General features: G+C 40.7%; 1 protein-coding gene across 1 annotated transcript; it reads right to left on the bottom strand.

The window, feature by feature from the left end:
* Positions 1–3622: 3622 nt before the first annotated feature.
* Positions 3623–7072, bottom strand: LOC119022497 (galactose-specific lectin nattectin-like). The gene is made up of 7 exons (XM_037103453.1): positions 6504–7072; positions 5577–5620; positions 5334–5349; positions 4490–4569; positions 4183–4317; positions 3985–4096; positions 3623–3817 (listed from the first exon to the last, which is right to left on the bottom strand). The coding sequence occupies exons 2-7, from the start codon at positions 5616–5618 to the stop codon at positions 3753–3755; spliced, it is 450 nt and encodes a 149-aa protein (XP_036959348.1). The 5' UTR covers positions 5619–5620; positions 6504–7072; the 3' UTR covers positions 3623–3752.
* Between the last annotated feature and the right edge of the window lie 12625 nt (positions 7073–19697).

Genomic DNA, 19697 nt, shown 5'->3' on the forward strand with positions numbered 1-19697 from the left:
GTGTCTAATGCACTCTACTGAGTGCCATTCTAGTTATTTAACTGTCTAATGACAAAGTGTAGCTCATTATCAATATGCACCGATGCATAACTGCTACCCTGAATTCAAATGCAGGACACCTGTCAGGAGCTTCATTGTGTCATGTCGCATGTTGACTGACACTTAAGTGTTTCCACACAACAAACATGACGATGGCTGTTGTATGCAGATTCCTCTCACCTGCTGTGAGCAGCATTTCTTCAGCATGAATAATTTTGTGTCAGTCTTACTGGAAACACACAATAATTACCTGAATTCACTGGAGGAGTTAATAATGCTTTCTTAAATCTTCTGGTCGATGTGTTTATTCATCGTGCTCTTTTTATTTTCACTCTTTTATTTGCTCCGTATACATAACTGACTCCAGGTAAGCAGGTGACTAAAACAACAGAGTTGGAGAACGTTTCCTTGAGCGCAACTCACCACATCGGCCCATTTACTCTGCAGTAACACATTTCTTTCAGCACTTTGCATTTCCTTTCTCCTCTGAATTGCCTCACCTGACTGCCATGATATACATGTTCTTTGCGAGTCTATGTAAAACTTTTGACCACAACTTTATAACCACTAAAAGCAAGCCGACACCCTATGTCTAAGATTGAAATGGTGAATTGTTTTTTTTTGTGAAAACTAAGAAAGGCCATTGTTTTAACACATTTAAATTACACTCATGATATGTTTGTTATAGATTTGTCACCAGGTAACTTTTTTTCCTGGTACAGTGGCTGTGTCGATAGCCAAACAGTAGTCCTGCATGAGCAGACACCTAGCTCCTGTTTTATTTGACTATACTTTACATTTCATGCTCTCATTCATATGATGTGGTTGCATCAGCATGCAGTCTACTGCAATAATGACAGTGAAGGTTAGTTCAGCCAGTTAGACTACAGGCTCAAACATGGCAATATAACAAACAGTGATGAAACAATTTTACTGAGTTACAATGTTCACTGTAAATACATGTTTGGATGATTCTACATCACCACAGCAGATGCTTTGATGACAAGCCAGAAGAATTACATTTGAAAGTATTTCTATGCCTGCGCTGGTGATTGTGAACTCAACATCTTATGATCACCTCGAGGGAATTTCCTCAAATTTGGCAGAAACATCCAGTTGGACCCAAGGATGAACTGATTTGACTTTGGTGTTCAAATGTCTTTGTGATGTCACAAAACAAGTTTCTAACAATAACACTTCAAATGTAAGTTTTGAAAAGATTTCCCATAAATGTCTTGGGTTACACCTCTGACACCCCCACCTAACCAGAGAAAATGTGCCTCAAAGATTTCAGTTTTCAGACTGAACATGCCTGAGACAGATTGAGGTGCCAGGACACTCATGAAGTTCCACTCAGAAGAGGCTGAGTCATGTACGCCACCTAGTGATAAAATTCTGTATTACTAGTCTGGTTTGGAATTTGGCTTGACGTCAGATTTCTACATTGGACCAACCCCTCTGTAGGATGGGCAACATAACCAGGCTCAGCAGCCTCTACAGACATCATGACAGAGATGAAAAGACCAAAGACGACACGATGTCTGAGGAGAGAAAGAGAGTAACCAAGCAAGAGACACGAGTCTCAGACCAGCTGTAAACCATTTGCACAGCTTCGCTGAATAAAAGCCCATTTCAAAAGATAATCAGCTGTCAGCACGTTAAAGCCAGGGGCGGCTGTAGCAGGTCGACTAGTGATCGGAAGGTCGCTGGTTCAAATCCCGGCTCCGGGCAGGGCTAAGCTGCATGCTGAAGTGTCCTTGAGCGAGATACTGAACCCCACATTGCTCATCAGTGAGGCCCTGTGATGAGCTGGCGACTCATCCAGGGAGCACCCTGCCCTCGCCCTGAGACGAGGCTGGGACTGGCTCCAGCAGCAACACGCCACGACCCCATGGAAAGGGATAAGCAGTTACGGACAATGGCATGACATGACATGTTAAAGCCAGATGTTATGGTCGATGGTTCAGGTTACATTACTATTCTGAGTGAAAAGTTTTTCAAGACATAGCATTGTTACTACATGCTGCTGACTGTTGTTTGTAGTTAGCACGTAAGGTAACATTTCATCTGAAAACTGTTACAATCACCTGGTATTTGTTTTTCTGACAGGTGTGTTGCACAAAATGGAACAAAATACAACATAATGTTGCTTTAATCAAAAATGCAGCAGCCACATGAGGACATTTTGGACTTCATTGTGCTTACCTCCTCCTGAAGACGTCCACAGTGCCCTGCTGAGAGCACTTTGTACAGGTGAGCTGTTGTGGAGGTCTGCTCTCACTGCAGGTGTCTCTGTCAGACCAAAAAGGGCGACAGCAATTAGTAGATATAAGACACTGTGATCTATGGCAATAGACTTTAAATACAAAATAAAAAATACAAAAGTTAAAAGAACATTTTTGGTATGTTGCAACTCCCTTTATCCAACCCACAGAGCTCTGATCCTGCATATGATCAAGAAAATAAATGTCACTGGGAAATATTCAACTAGGTTCCTGTAGAAAGTCTCTGCATGCCTCCATATGGATTGATTGGTCTATTTAGGTTGTTCAACACGCCGTCATTTGAATAGAATTATTGTGTTTATGAAATTAAGTATTTTAGTCTTGTTCTTTGATCAGAGTCGTGTATAAAAGCTGGTGTGAGCATGGGGATACACATTGTAATGTAATAATGTTTTGATTCCAGGACTTTTATTTTTCCTACTTATAGTCAGTCAGTCAGTTTTTCTTCCTGACTAACAGTCAACGTTCTTCCTAAAACAGAGAGTGGGGGTGTGGTCAGTCACTAACATCACTAGCGTGGATTAGCAACAACATCGATATTGGCATGGACAAGCAGCATGAATATTAGCAGGAATAGTGCTAGCTCTCACTCAAACTGAAGCTCTCCTTGTGTATTGACGGGCTGCAGAGTTTATTCATGGTCAAACTGTAACCTGTACTGTACATTTACTGCTACTAGACAACTTGTCTGCTAAAGTTCAGCCTCTGCTCTGGTCACTAACACCGGTCTGCTCCAGGTCTCTTGACCACTAACACACTGCTCACCGCCCTGATTCTTAAAGGAGCCGCACAGCTTTTATAACCCTGTTGGAATGATGTATGACTCACAGATTCTACTACAGTCATATATCATTATTCCATGTCAGCAACAGCTTAAATTTAGGGACTTTGAGCACGAAATGATGTTATATGTCTACAAACATTTGCCTCATCAACACTGCCAAGAAAAGGACTCTGAAATGTGCTAAAAATATCAAAATACGACGGATGGAGGCTTTAAGTTCAAAATACTTGTTACATCACTGCTGTGAGTTTTGTCTGTCATCAACTCTCTGTGACAGTCTGGTCACCAAATACAAGTCTCACACACACACATACAAAATTAAAGAAACGTATTATGCTTAAAGAATATTTTTATTTCTGTATATTTTTTATTTTTTTGTATTGATTGTGATTGAAATGTAAGATAGTGAATATATGACAGTAAATGAGAAAAAAAAATCAAAAATGTTAAATCATAGTTTAATGAGGCAATTTCCTATGCTGCCATTTACTGATTTGCTGGATTTTGATTGAAGAATTAAATGAAAAGTGAATCATCAGAGAAAGTTGCTCTTATTTAAGTGTAACATCAAAGACAAAGTAACGTCGTCATGGTGGAAGTGGCATCATGTCGGTACACAGGAGGGCAGATGGAGGATGGAGGCATCAGCGTCTCCTCACACAAACAGAAGCATACCTATCGGTACATGGTATATCATTCCAATAGCTCCCTGTGGAAGGAAAAGAGTGACTGAGTACAATGAATGTCTTTGCAGTTAATGACTTGTTGAACTGATCAGAGTACATTTAAATATTAAGAAAAACATGAACACAGTTTTTATCCATGTTTCTTCTCAATTAAAAACACCATTAGGAAGTTTAGAAATAATGTTCGTACCTTTGTGGTTGATGTGGGTACAGTGTTCTTTATCACGGTAGTTGTCAGGCTGGTTGCGATCCCAGCGACTGAAGACAAACTTCGACCCATCAGTCCACAGCCACTTTCTCTCCTGGAAGAGAAAGCTGATTGCTGAACAGCTGCACTGACTGCAGGTTACAGATTTGTCTGTTGTCTGCAAGTGTAAAAATGTCTCACCTGAATCGCATCAGACAGCCCAATCCAGGCCCACACATTGGAGCCACAGGTTCTTCTGACCAATCCCCTGATCCAGTTGTGATAATGGATGTTGTGGATTGAGGCCAGGTTCCCACCACGGCGGATGCAGTTGAGCTGATGGAGGAAACGGTGGGAGAAAACAGAGATACCAAGTCAATATGAAACATCTAAGGGGCATGTACGCAGAGAAAAATAAGAAAGAGGAGAGACAGACAAATGGGTTCTGAAAAGCTAAAACTTGATAATCGACTACCTGAAGGCCAACAGAGAGTTATTAATTACGCACCTCTGCATCAGCCGCCGTCAGTTTTCTGCATTGAACGATGAAACTGCGTGACCCAAACCGAGTCCAACCTGGACGACAGACTGCATCACAGTTTTCATGTTAGACAGACAAACAGGATGAGGCTCAAATCTGATTAATGAGTTTCACATCATATTCATTGGGGTTGGCAAGACACCACAGGTGAATTACATAAATAATTCAACTAATAGACATCACCATGAAACTTCCCCAGTTGATCACTTACATCAAAGCTGAAATATCATGCATGCAAAGCAGCTAGCACTGAGCCTGAAAGCATCTAAAGCTCCTGTGCAGGCGGTGTAAACACCAACATTCCCCCGGTTGTCTGGCTAGCTTCACTGCTAACTTAGCTAACACGATAACAGTAGCTACAATCATGGATGTAACAGAACACAGTTAGCAGCAGTTAGCAGTAACTCTGGTTAGAGGCTGACTGTATTTGTTTTGTGTAAAACTTAAACAGGTGAAAAATTCTCAAATATTGCATATTTAAGACAATTATTTAAGAGTTCAGAAATTGTGGGCTTAAATATGCAAATAATAAAACTATTGTAGAACTTCAGAAATAAATGATACATTTTGGATAAATGGGTGTAATTGTTTAACTAATTAATATCACAATAAATCAAACTGTTCTGAAATTATATCACCAATGAGGATTTATCTATTAAATGTGCAATAATTTCCATTTAAATGTCTAGAACAGAAATCTGGTCTAAAACAGACACAAAAATGTGTATTTCAGTTGTTTTACTTAGTCTGAAAGAAGACATGTTGAGGATTAATGTATGAATATATGATGGCTTCTCCTGCAGCTACCTACCTGCAGCAGCAGACACCTGTGAACATGAACAAGACATTCATTAAATCAGCTCGGAAGGTGTTCGTTGTCGTTAAATTAAGAAGTAGAAGAAGACGAAGAATTATTACTGTGAAGAAAAAAGGGACAAAGTGAGGATTTTATACTGCTGAGGATGAAATCATAATTTCAGAGAAGTAGAAAAGGTTTAATGAAGGTCTAAATAAAGCAAATGATTTAAAAACTGTAAGATGCATCATCACTTACGGCCAAACAGAGGAGCACAACGAGAGGAAGAGCTGACGCCATCTCTAGAAAGTTACATTAAAGAAGTTAGACTGTTCAGATTTTAACTGTCAGTCAAAATTACAGTAACTTAAAGGTATTGGTGATTTACTTCTCTTTGTGAGAGTATTTTCATTAAACCTCTTGTTCAATAGTTTACCTGATACCAAAATACCAACATGAAGGAAAACTGTAGTTTTGGTGAGGAATTTGAATCAGAAGAGAAAAATCTGCCTAAACAAACTTAATAATCAAACTCTCTTTGTTTTCATGACTACAAACAAGATTTGTACTGTTTTACTTTGTTTATATGTGGCGGACCCTGCCATCTTTCTAGCTTCAAACAGTGTTCTTCTCTAATTTATTACAATTCTGCGTTCCAATTTCTTCTCTGAAACGACATTTTGCCCCTTTAACATTTGTTTGTATCACAGGGTTTTATTTAGGTATAATCTCATATTCTTATCCATAAAAAATAAATGGATACAGTGAAACACACATAAAAAATAAAATTCTAATCCAATTCTTGAGCAAAATATTACGTAATATGCATGATTCGAATATTCTTCATCTCTTCTATATACTTGTCAGTATAAAATGTGTATACTCATGTAGTTTTGTTAAGTTTATCTCTGATAAGAGCATGAAAAATAAACTTTTAGTTACTTTTACTTTAAAAGAAGAATATTATTTGCACACTCAAATAAACTTATATCCTGGAAGGGAAGGTAGCACTGTAAATAAGTACAACCTAGAGAAAGATTGCCTCATTAAGTGGACACCATGCAATTAGCTGATATATTTTGTTTTTCTACAATTAACTGTAAATCAGCACTGGGTAACTGTCCTTTTCTAACAGTCTTTTCTGTGAAGCTGGTGCTGTGATGAAAGACAAAGTTAAAAACTTACCGTTTTATGATGATCAGATTCAAGTTGCTCGTGCAGCAGCAGGTTGAAGGATGTCTTGACAAGAGAACTCAGCCTTTATATAGTTTTTCTGGGTCCTTGTTTCTTTAATTTGTTTGTCATCCACTGACCACAAGACTGTCTACTGTTTTACTAAATATCTTTTTACATATTGCCACAGCCTTGAGTAAATTTGTTCCTTAAACAGTTCTATAAAAACAACCTAGTTACTTGAGACATCAGCTCCACTTGATACAGCGTAAGAAACCGTGGTGTTAACCGTCTACAGTTACACATCGGGACGTTTCTTTTGAAATTTGACTCTAATGTCAATATACTTGCAGAGAAAATAAATAAAGTTTCCTCTTCTGGAACGACCTGTTAACTTTTTCATCATCAGCAAATAAAACTAGAATTACTCCCTTACATTTGTATGCTTCCACGCGCCAGTTAAGTAGCAGTTTACGTCCAAGACTGTCCAGACTCATAACATTTTGGGTGAAATAGAAGTTGTCACCGTATTGTTCGAAACCTGTTTTATGACATCACAAAGACATTTGACAGCTAAAGTCAAATCACTTCATCCTTGGGTCCAACTGGACGCTTCTGCCCAATCTGAGGAAATTCCCTGGAGGTGATCATAAGATGTTGGGTTCACAATCACCAGCGCAGGCATAGAAATACTTTCAAATGTAATTCTTCTGGCTTGTCATCAGAATCATCCAAACATGCATCTATAGAAAAAAATTGATATAAAACATTTACTTTTACAAAGCTGGAATCAGAAAATGCGGATTTTTTTTCATGCAGTGAATATTGTAACTCAATGAAGTAGTTTCATCACTGTTTGTTATATTGCCATGTTTGATCCTGTAATCTAGCTGTCTGAACAAACCTTCACTGTCATCACTGCAGTAGACTGCATGCTACTGCAAACACATCATATGAAGAAGAGCATGAAAATGTAAAATATAGTCAAACAAATCAGGAGCATGACTACTGTTTGGGTATTGACACAGCCATTATACCAGGAAACTCTTTTTACCTGAAAACAAATCTAAAACAAACATATCATGAGTGTTCTGTCCTGGATTCATTCCAAGCAGTCAAAGCTGTTGGCGTACTGTCCTCCCTTATCTCTTAAAGCCATGTTTAATCTTCAGTTCAGTGGTGGCATCTGAAATTAGTCAAATGCTTTTCATTGGTGTTATAATTACCTTACATTAGTCGAGAGGAATTTGAGTCACTTTGTTTTCTTGTGTTTGTGTGGAGGCATGTGCAGATGGTATGTATAATAAATAAACAAAATATCATTTTAACGTTTTGGATCCAGGACTTTTACTTTTCCTACTTAAAGTCAGTCAGTCAGTTTTTCTTCCTGACTAACAGTCAACGTTCTTCCTAAAACAGAGAGTGGGGGTGTGGTCAGTCACTAACATCACTAGCGTGGATTAGCAACAACATCAATATTAGCATGGACAAGCAGCATGAATATTAGCAGGAATAGTGCTAGCTCTCACTCAAACTGAAGCTCTCCTTGTGTATTGACGGGCTGCAGAGTTTATTCATGGTCAAACTGTAACCTGTACTGTACATTTACTGCTACTAGACAACTTGTCTGCTAAAGTTCAACCTCTGCTCTGGTCACTAACACCGGTCTGCTCCAGGTCTCTTGCTTGACCACTAACACACTGCTCACCGCCCTGATTCTTAAAGGAGCCGCACAGCTTTTATAACCCTGTTGGAATGATGTATGACTCACAGATTCTACTACAGTCATATATCATTATTCCATATCAGCAACAGCTTAAATTTAGGGACTTTGAGCATGAAATGATGTTAAGTGTCTACAAACATTGGCCTCATCAACACTGCCAAGAAAAGGACTCTGAAATATGCTAAAAATATCAAAATACGATGGAGCGAGGCTTTAACTTAAAAATACTTGTTACTAGACCTGCACAATATATATCGTTTGAGCATCATCATCGCGAAGTACGTGTGTGCAATAGTCACATCACAGGGCCTGTGATGTAGGAGGTAAATTAACTCATCTAATTTTAACTGTACCTGCTGACTCTGCACGCGCAGCGATCCACCAATCATTAGTTGTAATTCAGTGTGCCGAAGCAGACCACGCCCCTGCAAATGGAGTGAGTCACACGGCTAACAACATTCAAAACTGAGCAATAAGCAAGAGTTAATTGCTGAAAACAAAGACTTGATGCCAAAAAGAAAAGCAACATCGGTTATCTGGAATTATTTGATAGAGACCAAACACGCGTTCTGTGTCGACAGTACCTTGCAGAACTAATTTGTTTGAACATTCACATCAGTACCACACAGTTCAGTACGACAAAAACAGGTAAGATCAGTGCAGGTTAACTGTCCACAAGATAGCAGCAGTGCAGCTTAACATGAAGTGCTATTCACGTCATCTGATGAAAATTCCTGGGTTTTTTTTTTCATATCGCAACATATATTGCAGGGTTTAAAAAATTGCAATGTCAGTTTTTCCCGATATTGTGCACCCCTAATACATATAAATTTTTTTACTTTTTTTAAAATAGATTTTGTTAATTTTTATCGAAACAAAACATAAACAACATACAAGTGCTCTCTGTACTCACAATGATATCAAAACAGGAAGGAAAATAAACCTTTCACCTTTCACCAGAAAGTAAGACAATATGCAACAGAAAAAGAGAGATTAAAAAAACAGGAAGGAGTCCCACCGCCACCCCCAGCTGTTGCATGAGTCACCCTATACGCATACTGTGCCTTCTCTCATCCATGTATAGTGGAAGTAAAAATAGAACTTATACAAGTACAAGACAATAACAGGGTGGATGATGTTAACACAAATAAATAAGTAAAAGAGATTTAAAAAAAAAAACAGATAACTAATAAAAATTTAATTTGTAATACCTAAATAAATTAAATAAAACCATCAGGACATCAAAAATATATATACACAAGTAGATAGTCAAATAAGATCAAAGCAAAATCAGATAAGGGGAAAGACTGGCAATAACAGATATAACAACATAAATCATCCAGTGGAAGTATTCCAGTCTAAAGCAGGACAGTGTCCTGGAGGGGCGGGGGTAAACCTCGGAAAGGCCAACCATGTTCCCTCAAACAAATTATCATCCTCTTTCATTCGCGCAGTAAGTCTTTCTTAGGGTAAAACTTTATACATTTCTTCTTACCATTGTGTGACAGTTGGAGGTTTGTCACTTATCCACTGCTTTAAAATACATCTCCTAGCCAGAATCAGGAGTTTGTAACAAAGTTTAAAATCTGGTCTACTCAGAGATAATGTTTTTGAAGGCAAGCTCAATATGAAGAGGCCAGAATCCTTTGTAACTTTAAGTGAGAAAATTTTACTCAATTCCTGGGCTATATTGCTCCAAAACGTTGCAATCAAATGACATTCGAAGAAGCAGTGAATGTATGTCCCCAAACACAATTTACATTTGATGCAAAGGGGAGAGGTATGGTTATATATCGTATCAAGAATGAATGGTGTAGAGGCTAAGCCAATGCTTTAAGCCACTGAGGCTTTTCAACAGGAAATATTCTTGACGCGCTTACGTTTCCACGACTGATGAATAAAAGTCCACTTGCTTTTCTTTTGCGATGCACAAAATCCATTTATTTCGTATCTTAAACTTGAAGATCACACTTCTAATCAAGCAAAACATGCATCGAGCACAATAGCTGAATAGCGGTCAAAAACTGTTTTTCCTCTTCCGATTGGAAACACCTGCCTAGACACAAAGGTTCCTAGGTTATATAGGCAAAACCGCCAATTAACATCAGACTCACTACAAAACAGTCGACATCACCATAATCTGCTCTTACACACCGGCCCCTAATTGTCATGGCCGCCAGACATGACAATTCAATACAAAACAATAAGAGCAAGATAAATGTATGAAAATGCAGATTCAGTGACACAATTTTACACTTCTTGTACCAGGCAAAGTTTAGTCACAGGTCTCTCAATAACATTGTTTTTAGTCTGTAGCTTCACAGAACGCACCATGCCTTTTGCATCGGGGAAAATCTCCAACACCTTGCCAAGAAGCCAGGAACCACGGGGAGCTGATGAATCCATGATGACAACTACATCCCCAACAGCCAAACTCTGTTTTCTTTGATTCCACTTCTGTCTTTCTTGCAATAGTGGCAGGTATTCCCGAATCCATCGCTTCCAAAACAAGTCTGAAATGTACTGAACTTGTCTCCAGCGACGCTTCACGTACATGTCAGATGGTTTGAAAAGTCCAGGTGGTAAGGCTGGCTTTCCTTTTAAGAGAAGGAGATGGTTGGGAGTGAGTGCTTCCAAATCATTTGGGTCATCAGACAGCTTAGTAATTGGACGGTCATTAAGAATAGCTTCTACCTCACACATGACAGTGTGGAGTCCATCGTCATCAAGTGTCTGCTGGTGCAAAACTGAGTTCAGAACACGCCTCACTATGCGTATTATACGCTCCCAAACTCCACCATGATGGGACCCAGCTGGAGGATTGAAGCTCCATTCAACTCCAGCCGAAATTAAAGCTCCTTGAATTCGCTCATGATTCAGCTCACCCACAGCTTCACGTAGTTCTCGCTTAGCTCCAATGAAATTTGTTCCGTTATCTGACCTGAGACTGACCACTTGACCTCTCCTGCTGATAAACCGCCGTATAGCATTTATGCAAGCATCTGTTTCCAGTGAATGTGCTACTTCCAGATGAACTGCTCGGCTGGCCATGCAGGTAAATAACACTCCATAACGTTTGCAAGTTGCTCTGCCTCTTTTTATCTCCACAGGCCCAAAATAATCCACTCCAACATTTGTGAATGGGGGCAAATCGGGAACAATTCTCTCCTTAGGTAGATCTGCCATCTTTTGTTCCATGGCCCTGCCATTAAGGCGTCGGCAATAGCTGCACTGAGAAATGATCTTCCTCACAGCCCCATTAGCATTAGTTATCCAATATTTCCTCCGGAGTGTAGATAGTATATGATTTCGCCCACTGTGTCCCAGCCGTTGGTGGATATTCCTGAGAATAAGTCTGGAGATATGCTGCTCCTTGGAAAGGATAAGGGGATGTTTTTCCTCTGACGGCATTGCTCCTTTGCTTAATCTCCCACCTACTCTTAAGAGTCCGTTTTCCAAGATAGGATCAAGCTTGTAAATACAACTTTGTTTGCTTACTATACCCTTCTCAGACAACAGTGAGGAAATTTCAGTTGCAAACCTTTGCTGCTGACAGTAGCCAATGATAGCCAGTTCAGCTTTTTCCAAATCCTTTGGTGTCAAAGAACTGCTCCTCAGTTTTACAGTGGCCTTTTCTCCTCCCACTGGACCAGTTCGTGGTCTAGAGGCCTTTCTCTGATGACAGCGCTCCCTCAGATAATTTTTTAGTCTCAGAAACCACGCCACTGACACCATAAGCTTTCTCCAGTCTGAAAAGTAACTGATGAGGTAATCAGTGGCATTCAGTGACTCATGAACAGTGGCATTCACACAGGCCTCCTTCCTGACCTCTGGATCATCCGACTCTACCTTGACATCGTAATTATTTACTGGCCAATCTGCCTCAGACTTCCTGAGAAAACTGGGTCCCTCAAGCCAGCTTTGATTTTTCAGAAAATCGGATACTTTCATCCCCCTGGATGCAGCGTCAGCAGGATTATCTTTGGATCCAATGTGCCTCCATTGAGAGGGGTTAGAGATTTCTCTTATGGCTGAGATCCTGTTTGCAACGAATGTGTGAAACCGCTTGTCTTCATTACTGATATATCTCAAAACTGACGTACTATCCGTCCAAAACACAGACTTATCCAACTGAATTTGAAGCTCTGCCCTTAGCATAGCATCCACTCTGGCAGCTAGGACGGCAGCAGTCAATTCCAATCTTGGAATTGTTACAGCCTTTAAGGGTGTGACTCTGGCTTTGCCCAAAAGAAATGCAACATGAACATTACCTCTGGAGTTCCTCAATCTAATGTAACTTACTGTCCCATAGCCATCTTTGCTGGCATCTGCAAAGTGATGCAGTTGGCTGCCTAGGGGTTCACCAAAGCCTATCGGTTTTAAACAGCGTTCAGCCTTAAATGATGAGAGCAGCTTCACCTCCTGCAACCACATTTCCCACCGCTGCAAGATGTCTGTTGGTATGGTCTCATCCCAGCCACTTTTTCTCCTGCAGAGCTCTTGTTGCAACATCTTAGCAGACAGCGTTACTGGTGCCAGAAATCCCAGAGGATCATACACCGAGCTGGTTATAGACAACATCCCCCGTCGAGTTAAAGATTGCTGTTTCACTTCCATCTTGAACTTGAATGAGTCTGACTCGACGCACCAGAGCAGACCTAAAGCTCTCTCGATGGGAAGTTTGTCTCTATCCAGATCAAGCTCTTTTATGTCCTTTGCCCACTGATCCTCAGCAATGGTCTGCAGTACTGAACGACTGTTGCTCACCCATTTCTCTAAAACAAATCCACCTCTCTTACAGAGAGCGCTGAGCTCTTGGACTCGTTGCATTGCTGCCTCTTCTGAGCTCAGACTCAGCAAACAGTCGTCCACATAAAAGTTCTGTTTAACAGCTAGAACAGTTTCTGCAGAAAAGTCAGCGCTATTGTCATCAGCAGTTTTCCTTAACGCGTAACTAGCGCAGCTAGGTGAGGACACTGCCCCAAACATGTGCACTGCCATTCTGTATTCTGCTAGTTCTTTGCTGAGGTCTCCATCCGGCCACCAGAGAAAGCGCAGAAAGTCTCGGTCTTGTTCTGCAACCTTCACCTGATAAAACATGGCCTGGATATCACCCATACACGCCACAGGCTCCTGCCTGAAACGAGTGAGGACTCCAAGCAGTGAACTGGTAAGATTTGGCCCTTGCAACAGTTCATTATTCAATGACGTGCCTTGATATGTTGCTCCACCATCGAACACCACTCGAAGGGAGCCTTTTCTGGGATGATAGACACCGTGGTGAGGTATATACCACACCTTTCCTGGTCTGCCTTGTGACTGTTCCAGAGGAACCTTTTCTGCATATCCTTTTTCGATGACATCATTTAGAGAATTTGAATACTCCTTGTGAAACTCCGGGTTGCTCATAAACCTTTTCTTCAATCCAAGTATCCTTTGCTTTGCCACTTTGAAGCTGTTGGGCAGGTGAACATCAGGCCTCTTAAAGGGCAACTTAAGGCAATATCTCTCTTCCTGTAGAGTTGCAGAGGATTCCATAATATCCAAAAACCTCATGTCTTCTCGAGACATCTCTTTGTCCTCTGAGGGCCGTTCATTAAAGTCATTCTTATACTGATTGTTCAGCATGACTTCCAAGTTTGACACCGAAATTCTATTTACTGCCACAGAGGAAGGCTTACTTTTGTCAATGCCGCAATTTCCATTTAAAGGCCCATTGATGACCCAGCCCAACACTGTTCTTATAGCGTATGGACCAAATCCATGACTGTTCACAACTTCCCATGGTTCCAATAACCTGGGAGCATTGGATCCTATTAATAGATCGACATTGGCCTCTATGGTAGGGACGTGAACCTTGGACAAATAAGGCCACCTTTCCAAATCAGCAGCAGTGACAATGTTGTCTGGAGTGACTGGTATCTCCTTCTGTGTGAGAATTTCAGGCAAGGGGTAAAAACTCTTTCCTGCAAGACCTGCAACCTCCATTCCAGACACAGCAAAGGTGGGAACAACCTTTTCTTGTCCCATTGTTTTCAAGAGAAACTGAGTTCTTTTTCCTGTGATGTTCAGTCGCTGCATAAGGTATTCAGAGCAAAATGTAGCTGTGCTACCAGGATCCAAAAACGCATATGTCTCAATAATTTCATTTCCTCCTGTGGACTTAACCTGCACTGGGACAATGGAGAGAATGCAGCGGTCATTTCCGGCCCCTGTACATCCACATATCTGGGAAGAAGTTGATGAATCTACTTCAGGTGGCTCACTTCTTTGCTGTGATTCAGTATTGGCTTTTGGGATATGAAGTGCAGTGGGATGCTGTTTATCACAAACCTCACAGACCAAGCGCTTATTACAGTCACGGCTGATGTGTCCAACTCTTAAACATCCAAAACATATTCCTTTTTCTTTTAGGAATCTGATCTTTTCTCTGTGTTTTTTACGTAGGAACTGTTGACATTTCTCCAAGAGGTGAGCACATGAACAGCAAGAACAACACACAAGATCCTGTTTAGTTATGTTATTTGTGTGAGCATTTTCTTCACAGGAGTTGCCAGGCATTACTGTAGTTGCAAAACTGCTTCCTCTCCCTTTGAATGTCCTTGTTTGCATTTTTAATTTGTTTAAGGGTTTTAAAGCCGTTACATTCTGATGTACATGTGCTTCAATATTTCCAAAAATTGGATCAGAAAGAATCCTCACTTGCTTCTCCAAAAATGCAACAACATCAACAAAATGAGCCCTTTGATTGTATTTTTCCATTATATCATGCGCAACAGCTCTCCACCTTTCACGAAGTTTGTACGGCAGCTTATAAACAACTTTTCTCATGTTGCTTGCCATGTCCATTTCCTGCATATGAGGACACTCCTCCATCACATTGAGGCATCCACGTAGAAACAAAGCATAGGCTTGCAAAGATTTAACATCCTCTGACTTTATTGCTGGCCAGGCTAAAGCCTTTTCTATATATGCATTGGCGATCTTATAATCATTGCCAAAATGTTCCTGAAGCAGAGCTTTAGCCACAATAAAGCCACGTTCCGGGTCCATATGTTGACAACTTTGCACTAGTTCCCGTGGTTGCCCTCTGGTGAACTGTTCCAGGTAGTACAAGCAGTCAGCCTTACCTGCTTTATCCTCCACCCCTTGCTCAAATGATTTTATGAAAGCTTGATATTGAAATGGATCTCCCTCAAAGACAGGAATGTCTCGTGGTGGCAAAGATATCAGGCGTTGTTGGTTCACCAAAGAGGCTGTGATTTCGTTTTGTTTGCACATTATACCTACAATATCATCAAGTGAAGTCTGAGCACTTTGTCCATGATTCATGTGTTGCCTCCTGGTTTGTGTTATCCAAGCAGTTGTTTCATCATGCTGCAAACCTTGTGATGTTTCCACAGACTTTGGATTGTGTGGTTTATTATGGTTTGTTTGCATGTCCATTGCGTGTTTATTTTGTTGTATTGAGCAATCCATTTGCTGTTGTGGTTTACCATCTGTAGGCTTATATTCCTTTGCCATTGGGTTGAGTGTTTGTTGTGCCAGCTTCCTTTTTTCCTTTTCAAAATAAGAGTTCATACCATCTGTTGGTGCCTGAGAGCGCCTTTGTCCATCCATAGCCTCCACAACTGCCAACACCGCATCAGATGCAGCAAGTTCAGTCTCCAACTCGAGCTGTTCCTTTTTCCTTTTTATTTTTTGCTCCTGTTCTTCCAGTGCGTGTCTTTCCTTTAAGGCGGCCATTCGAGCCATCACTGCAGCCTTTTCTGCTGCTGCTTTTATTTTTACAGAGGAAGTGGTGCTTGACCTGTGACTTGTGACACTTTTATTTGAATGTTTACCCACATTAGAAATACTGTCATTTGGATTTATATCATCATTTTTAGCACCCATATCACAATTATTTTCAGTTTCAGACACCTGGTTTTCATTACGTTTCACCCATGTTTCAACATCATCAATGAATTCATTATTGAACATCATTTTAGCCTTGAACCATGTTTCATGCCTTTCTTTTTCTTCCTGTGGCAACAAAATCATTAAAGAATCATGCAAACACCTTATTTCGTCACACAATTCAATAAACCCAAGAAGAGAATTTTGTACCTCAGACATCTTAAAACTTTGCATAGAACCCTGTATCATTTTCTTTACAGCACTTGCTTTATTTAATTTAGCCTTTCTACCACTTTGCAGCCGGTCGATCTTATCCGCGAGCCCTTTAACAGACAACTTGACCACTCGCTGACTTGTCCGCGTGTCGCTACCGCCGGCCACAGTGTCCGCATTACCAGTAGCATCAGGCACATCAACACCTGACGACGTGTCAACGTTAAGCACTAAATCCTCCATTTAAAGTCCGACCGTCAACAATAGTCAATTAAAACCCAGTCAAGTTGTTCCACTTCAGCAACCAATGCATTGGAATTACGCCCTTATGTGTGCACACTTTTTAGATTTAGATGGCCATCTATACTAGTGGTAGCGCTACCATACCTATTTCTGAAGATCTTTATCAAAGCTGCGGCCGGTGAAGTCTTCTCGGCGCCCTCACCAGCGTCTCCTCTCCCGGCGTCTTCTCGCCTGGCTTCCCCTCACCGGCGTCTCCTCGCCTGGCTTCCCCTCACCGGCGTCTCCTCTCACCGCTGTCTCCAATCGACAGGTGAGCATTCAGCTGATGCGTCGATTACCGCACAAAGCCTCCACCATATGGCTCTGTCTTCCTCGTGTCCACCATTTACCGCGACAAAAATCCAGTATATTGTTGTCAACCATTCAGACAGTTTTTGACTTGATTTGTAGAGGCTAAGCCAATGCTTTAAGCCACTGAGGCTTTTCAACAGGAAATATTCTTGACGCGCTTACGTTTCCACGACTGATGAATAAAAGTCCACTTGCTTTTCTTTTGCGATGCACAAAATCCATTTATTTCGTATCTTAAACTTGAAGATCACACTTCTAATCAAGCAAAACATGCATCGAGCACAATAGCTGAATAGCGGTCAAAAACTGTTTTTCCTCTTCCGATTGGAAACACCTGCCTAGACACAAAGGTTCCTAGGTTATATAGGCAAAACCGCCAATTAACATCAGACTCACTACAAAACAGTCGACATCACCATAATCTGCTCTTACAAATGGTGTTATGTGGGATCTATGGAGTATCTTATATTGAGTTTCTCTCATTCGAGTTGAAGATATCCATAAAAGTGTTCATATGCAATGTTGTATTTATGTTGAAGCTGTTGAAAGGACCCTGTATACATCCCAAATAAGCCTGATGCCTTTCTTATGCCAACTATCAAACATGCTATTATCAATTCCTGAGGCAAACTCATCATTCCTAGTCACAGACATTAATGCGTTTTCCCAAAAATGCTTTGTAATGTCTCACCAGACAAAATGTTTACTTTTAAGAAGCTGGATTCAGAAATGTTGATTTGAAATGTTTTCACACAGCGACTATTAATAAAGTAGTTTCATCACTGTTTGTTACATTGCCATGTTTGAGCCTGTAATCTAGCTGTCTGAACAAGCCTGAACTATCATTACTGCAGTAGACCGCATGCTTCTGCAAACACATCATACGAATGAGCTATTGGCACACCCACTGTTCCAGAGACAATGTACCTGAAAACAGATCTAAAACAAACATATCATGAGTGTTCAATTGTGGGTTCATTCCAAGCAGTCAAAGCTGTTGGCATACTGTCCTCCCTTATTTCTTAGTAAAGTCTTAAAATACGTGTGCTGCATGAAACCAGATCACAATTTTTCACTTATATCATTAAGTCAGCATGAAGAAACGCTGTTTTGGTGTGAATCAAACAAACAACAGAATAATTTATTGACGGTCCCTAAATCACCTCCAGAGCAGCGCGAGCTTCTGGGAGGCAACTAACCGTCCTCCTGCTGCCAACACCGGGGGAAACTGAGGAAGAGACGCCGCTGGGTGTCTCCGGAGTGAATGTCTGTCCAACATCCAACTTTAAAGTAACTTAACCTTAGCTTAATTAAAAAGATATAGGCTGTTTCATCATTTTATATAGATTATTTGGGCATTTTGTTGAGAGTAACTAAAGCATAGTGTAATGAGCAATGCATTACTCTGCACAGACAGTAATATTGTAACCTGATACACTACTTTAAAATTAAGCTACTTATATGGAATATAGTGCATTTTGAAAGTTACTCGCCCCACACTGCTCACCAAACAAAAACAAATACAGGTCTTACCTGCAGATGAGCTTCTTTATCGACCCTGTGACTGATTTATGAAGTCCTCAAAGTGAACGACCAGCAATGGTAGCGCTGGATGATGTCCCTTGGAAAATCTCCAGTCACCAGCAAAAGTGTTTTTCCTCCACAACCGAAAAGATATTGTAATCCTGTTGTTGATGGCTGGCCATAAACCGATCAACCCTGTCGCCATTTTTAATAGTTTCCCTCCAAATTCCCGCCGTCCAACTGGAGCTGGGTGTTCCTCCACAGTGATCCTGACTCATTACTCTTGCCTTTTTCCATCTCGGTTGCCAACCAAACATCCTCTTTGTCCGAGCTGACAGTCGCTAATGTTTGCTGTGAGGTTTATAATGTTTTATCGTGAAATTACCTTGAACTTCCCGGTGCTGATGGGGGAACAGTACTTATGAGCCTTTACCCTTAGCTTAACATTAGCTAGCAAACCGTTAGAGTTGTGACAGTCCGGTAACTGGAGCTGAACTTATCGTCAGCATTTTAACTGAAGTCACGTCAACATCAGGCAGGTCAAAAATGATGAAATAACAACTCACTCCAACCTGATATAACACCTGGACACAGTCACAGTCACAGATGGAGCCCCATTCAGCTAAATTAACGGGTCCAACCGCTAGCAGACTACCTGTTAACACCATGCCCTCCTGCCGGCAAGGATAAGATGAAACGTCACGCTGTACGTCACTGACGTCACGCGTGCGCTGGTAACGGTTGTAACGGGAGAGAAAACAACAATAAGCATTCTGAAAGAAGTGTCTTCAAAATGGTGGATACATTCTTTTAAACGTCACAATCCCCGCGACATGGCTCGTTTTAATATTCAATAATCAATAATTTGAGCCATTCAGTCCGATAACATTTGGAAGGTCTAGAAGGGCCGTAGAATTAGATTATTTTATCCCCTTTCAAGTTAGCCAAGTTAGCTGAACCGGAACTTGGTTGGGCGCTGACCCGGAAGTTAGCCGCTTTTTAGATTTAAATTAAATTAGAAATTAGAAATTGGCAAAAACAATCATACTATTGAGATATTTCGAATTGATTCCTTTTAGTTTGCAGACCTGTAAAAATGTTTTGGATATATATGGATTTAATATTATTGAATACAAAATAAAATTAAAAACAAGAAGTCCAAGATGGCGCTCCATTTCTTCCTCACTTGGACTGAATTTCCCAGCAGCAGCATTCTTTCGAACTCAATGCTGTCTCCTGTGGCCACAAAC

This window comes from Acanthopagrus latus, chromosome 7, assembly GCF_904848185.1.
Source record: "Acanthopagrus latus isolate v.2019 chromosome 7, fAcaLat1.1, whole genome shotgun sequence".
NCBI lineage: Eukaryota > Metazoa > Chordata > Actinopteri > Spariformes > Sparidae > Acanthopagrus > Acanthopagrus latus.

Coding starts and splice junctions, on each gene's coding strand:
- LOC119022497 (XM_037103453.1), bottom strand. CDS start 5,618: ATGGCGTCAGCTCTTCCTCTCGTTGTGCTCCTCTGTTTGGCC. Junction 4,097..4,182: donor GGCTGTCTGATGCGATTCAG/GTGAGACATTTT, acceptor TTTCTCTTCCAG/GAGAGAAAGTGGCTGTGGAC. Junction 3,818..3,984: donor TACCCACATCAACCACAAAG/GTACGAACATTA, acceptor TTCCTTCCACAG/GGAGCTATTGGAATGATATA.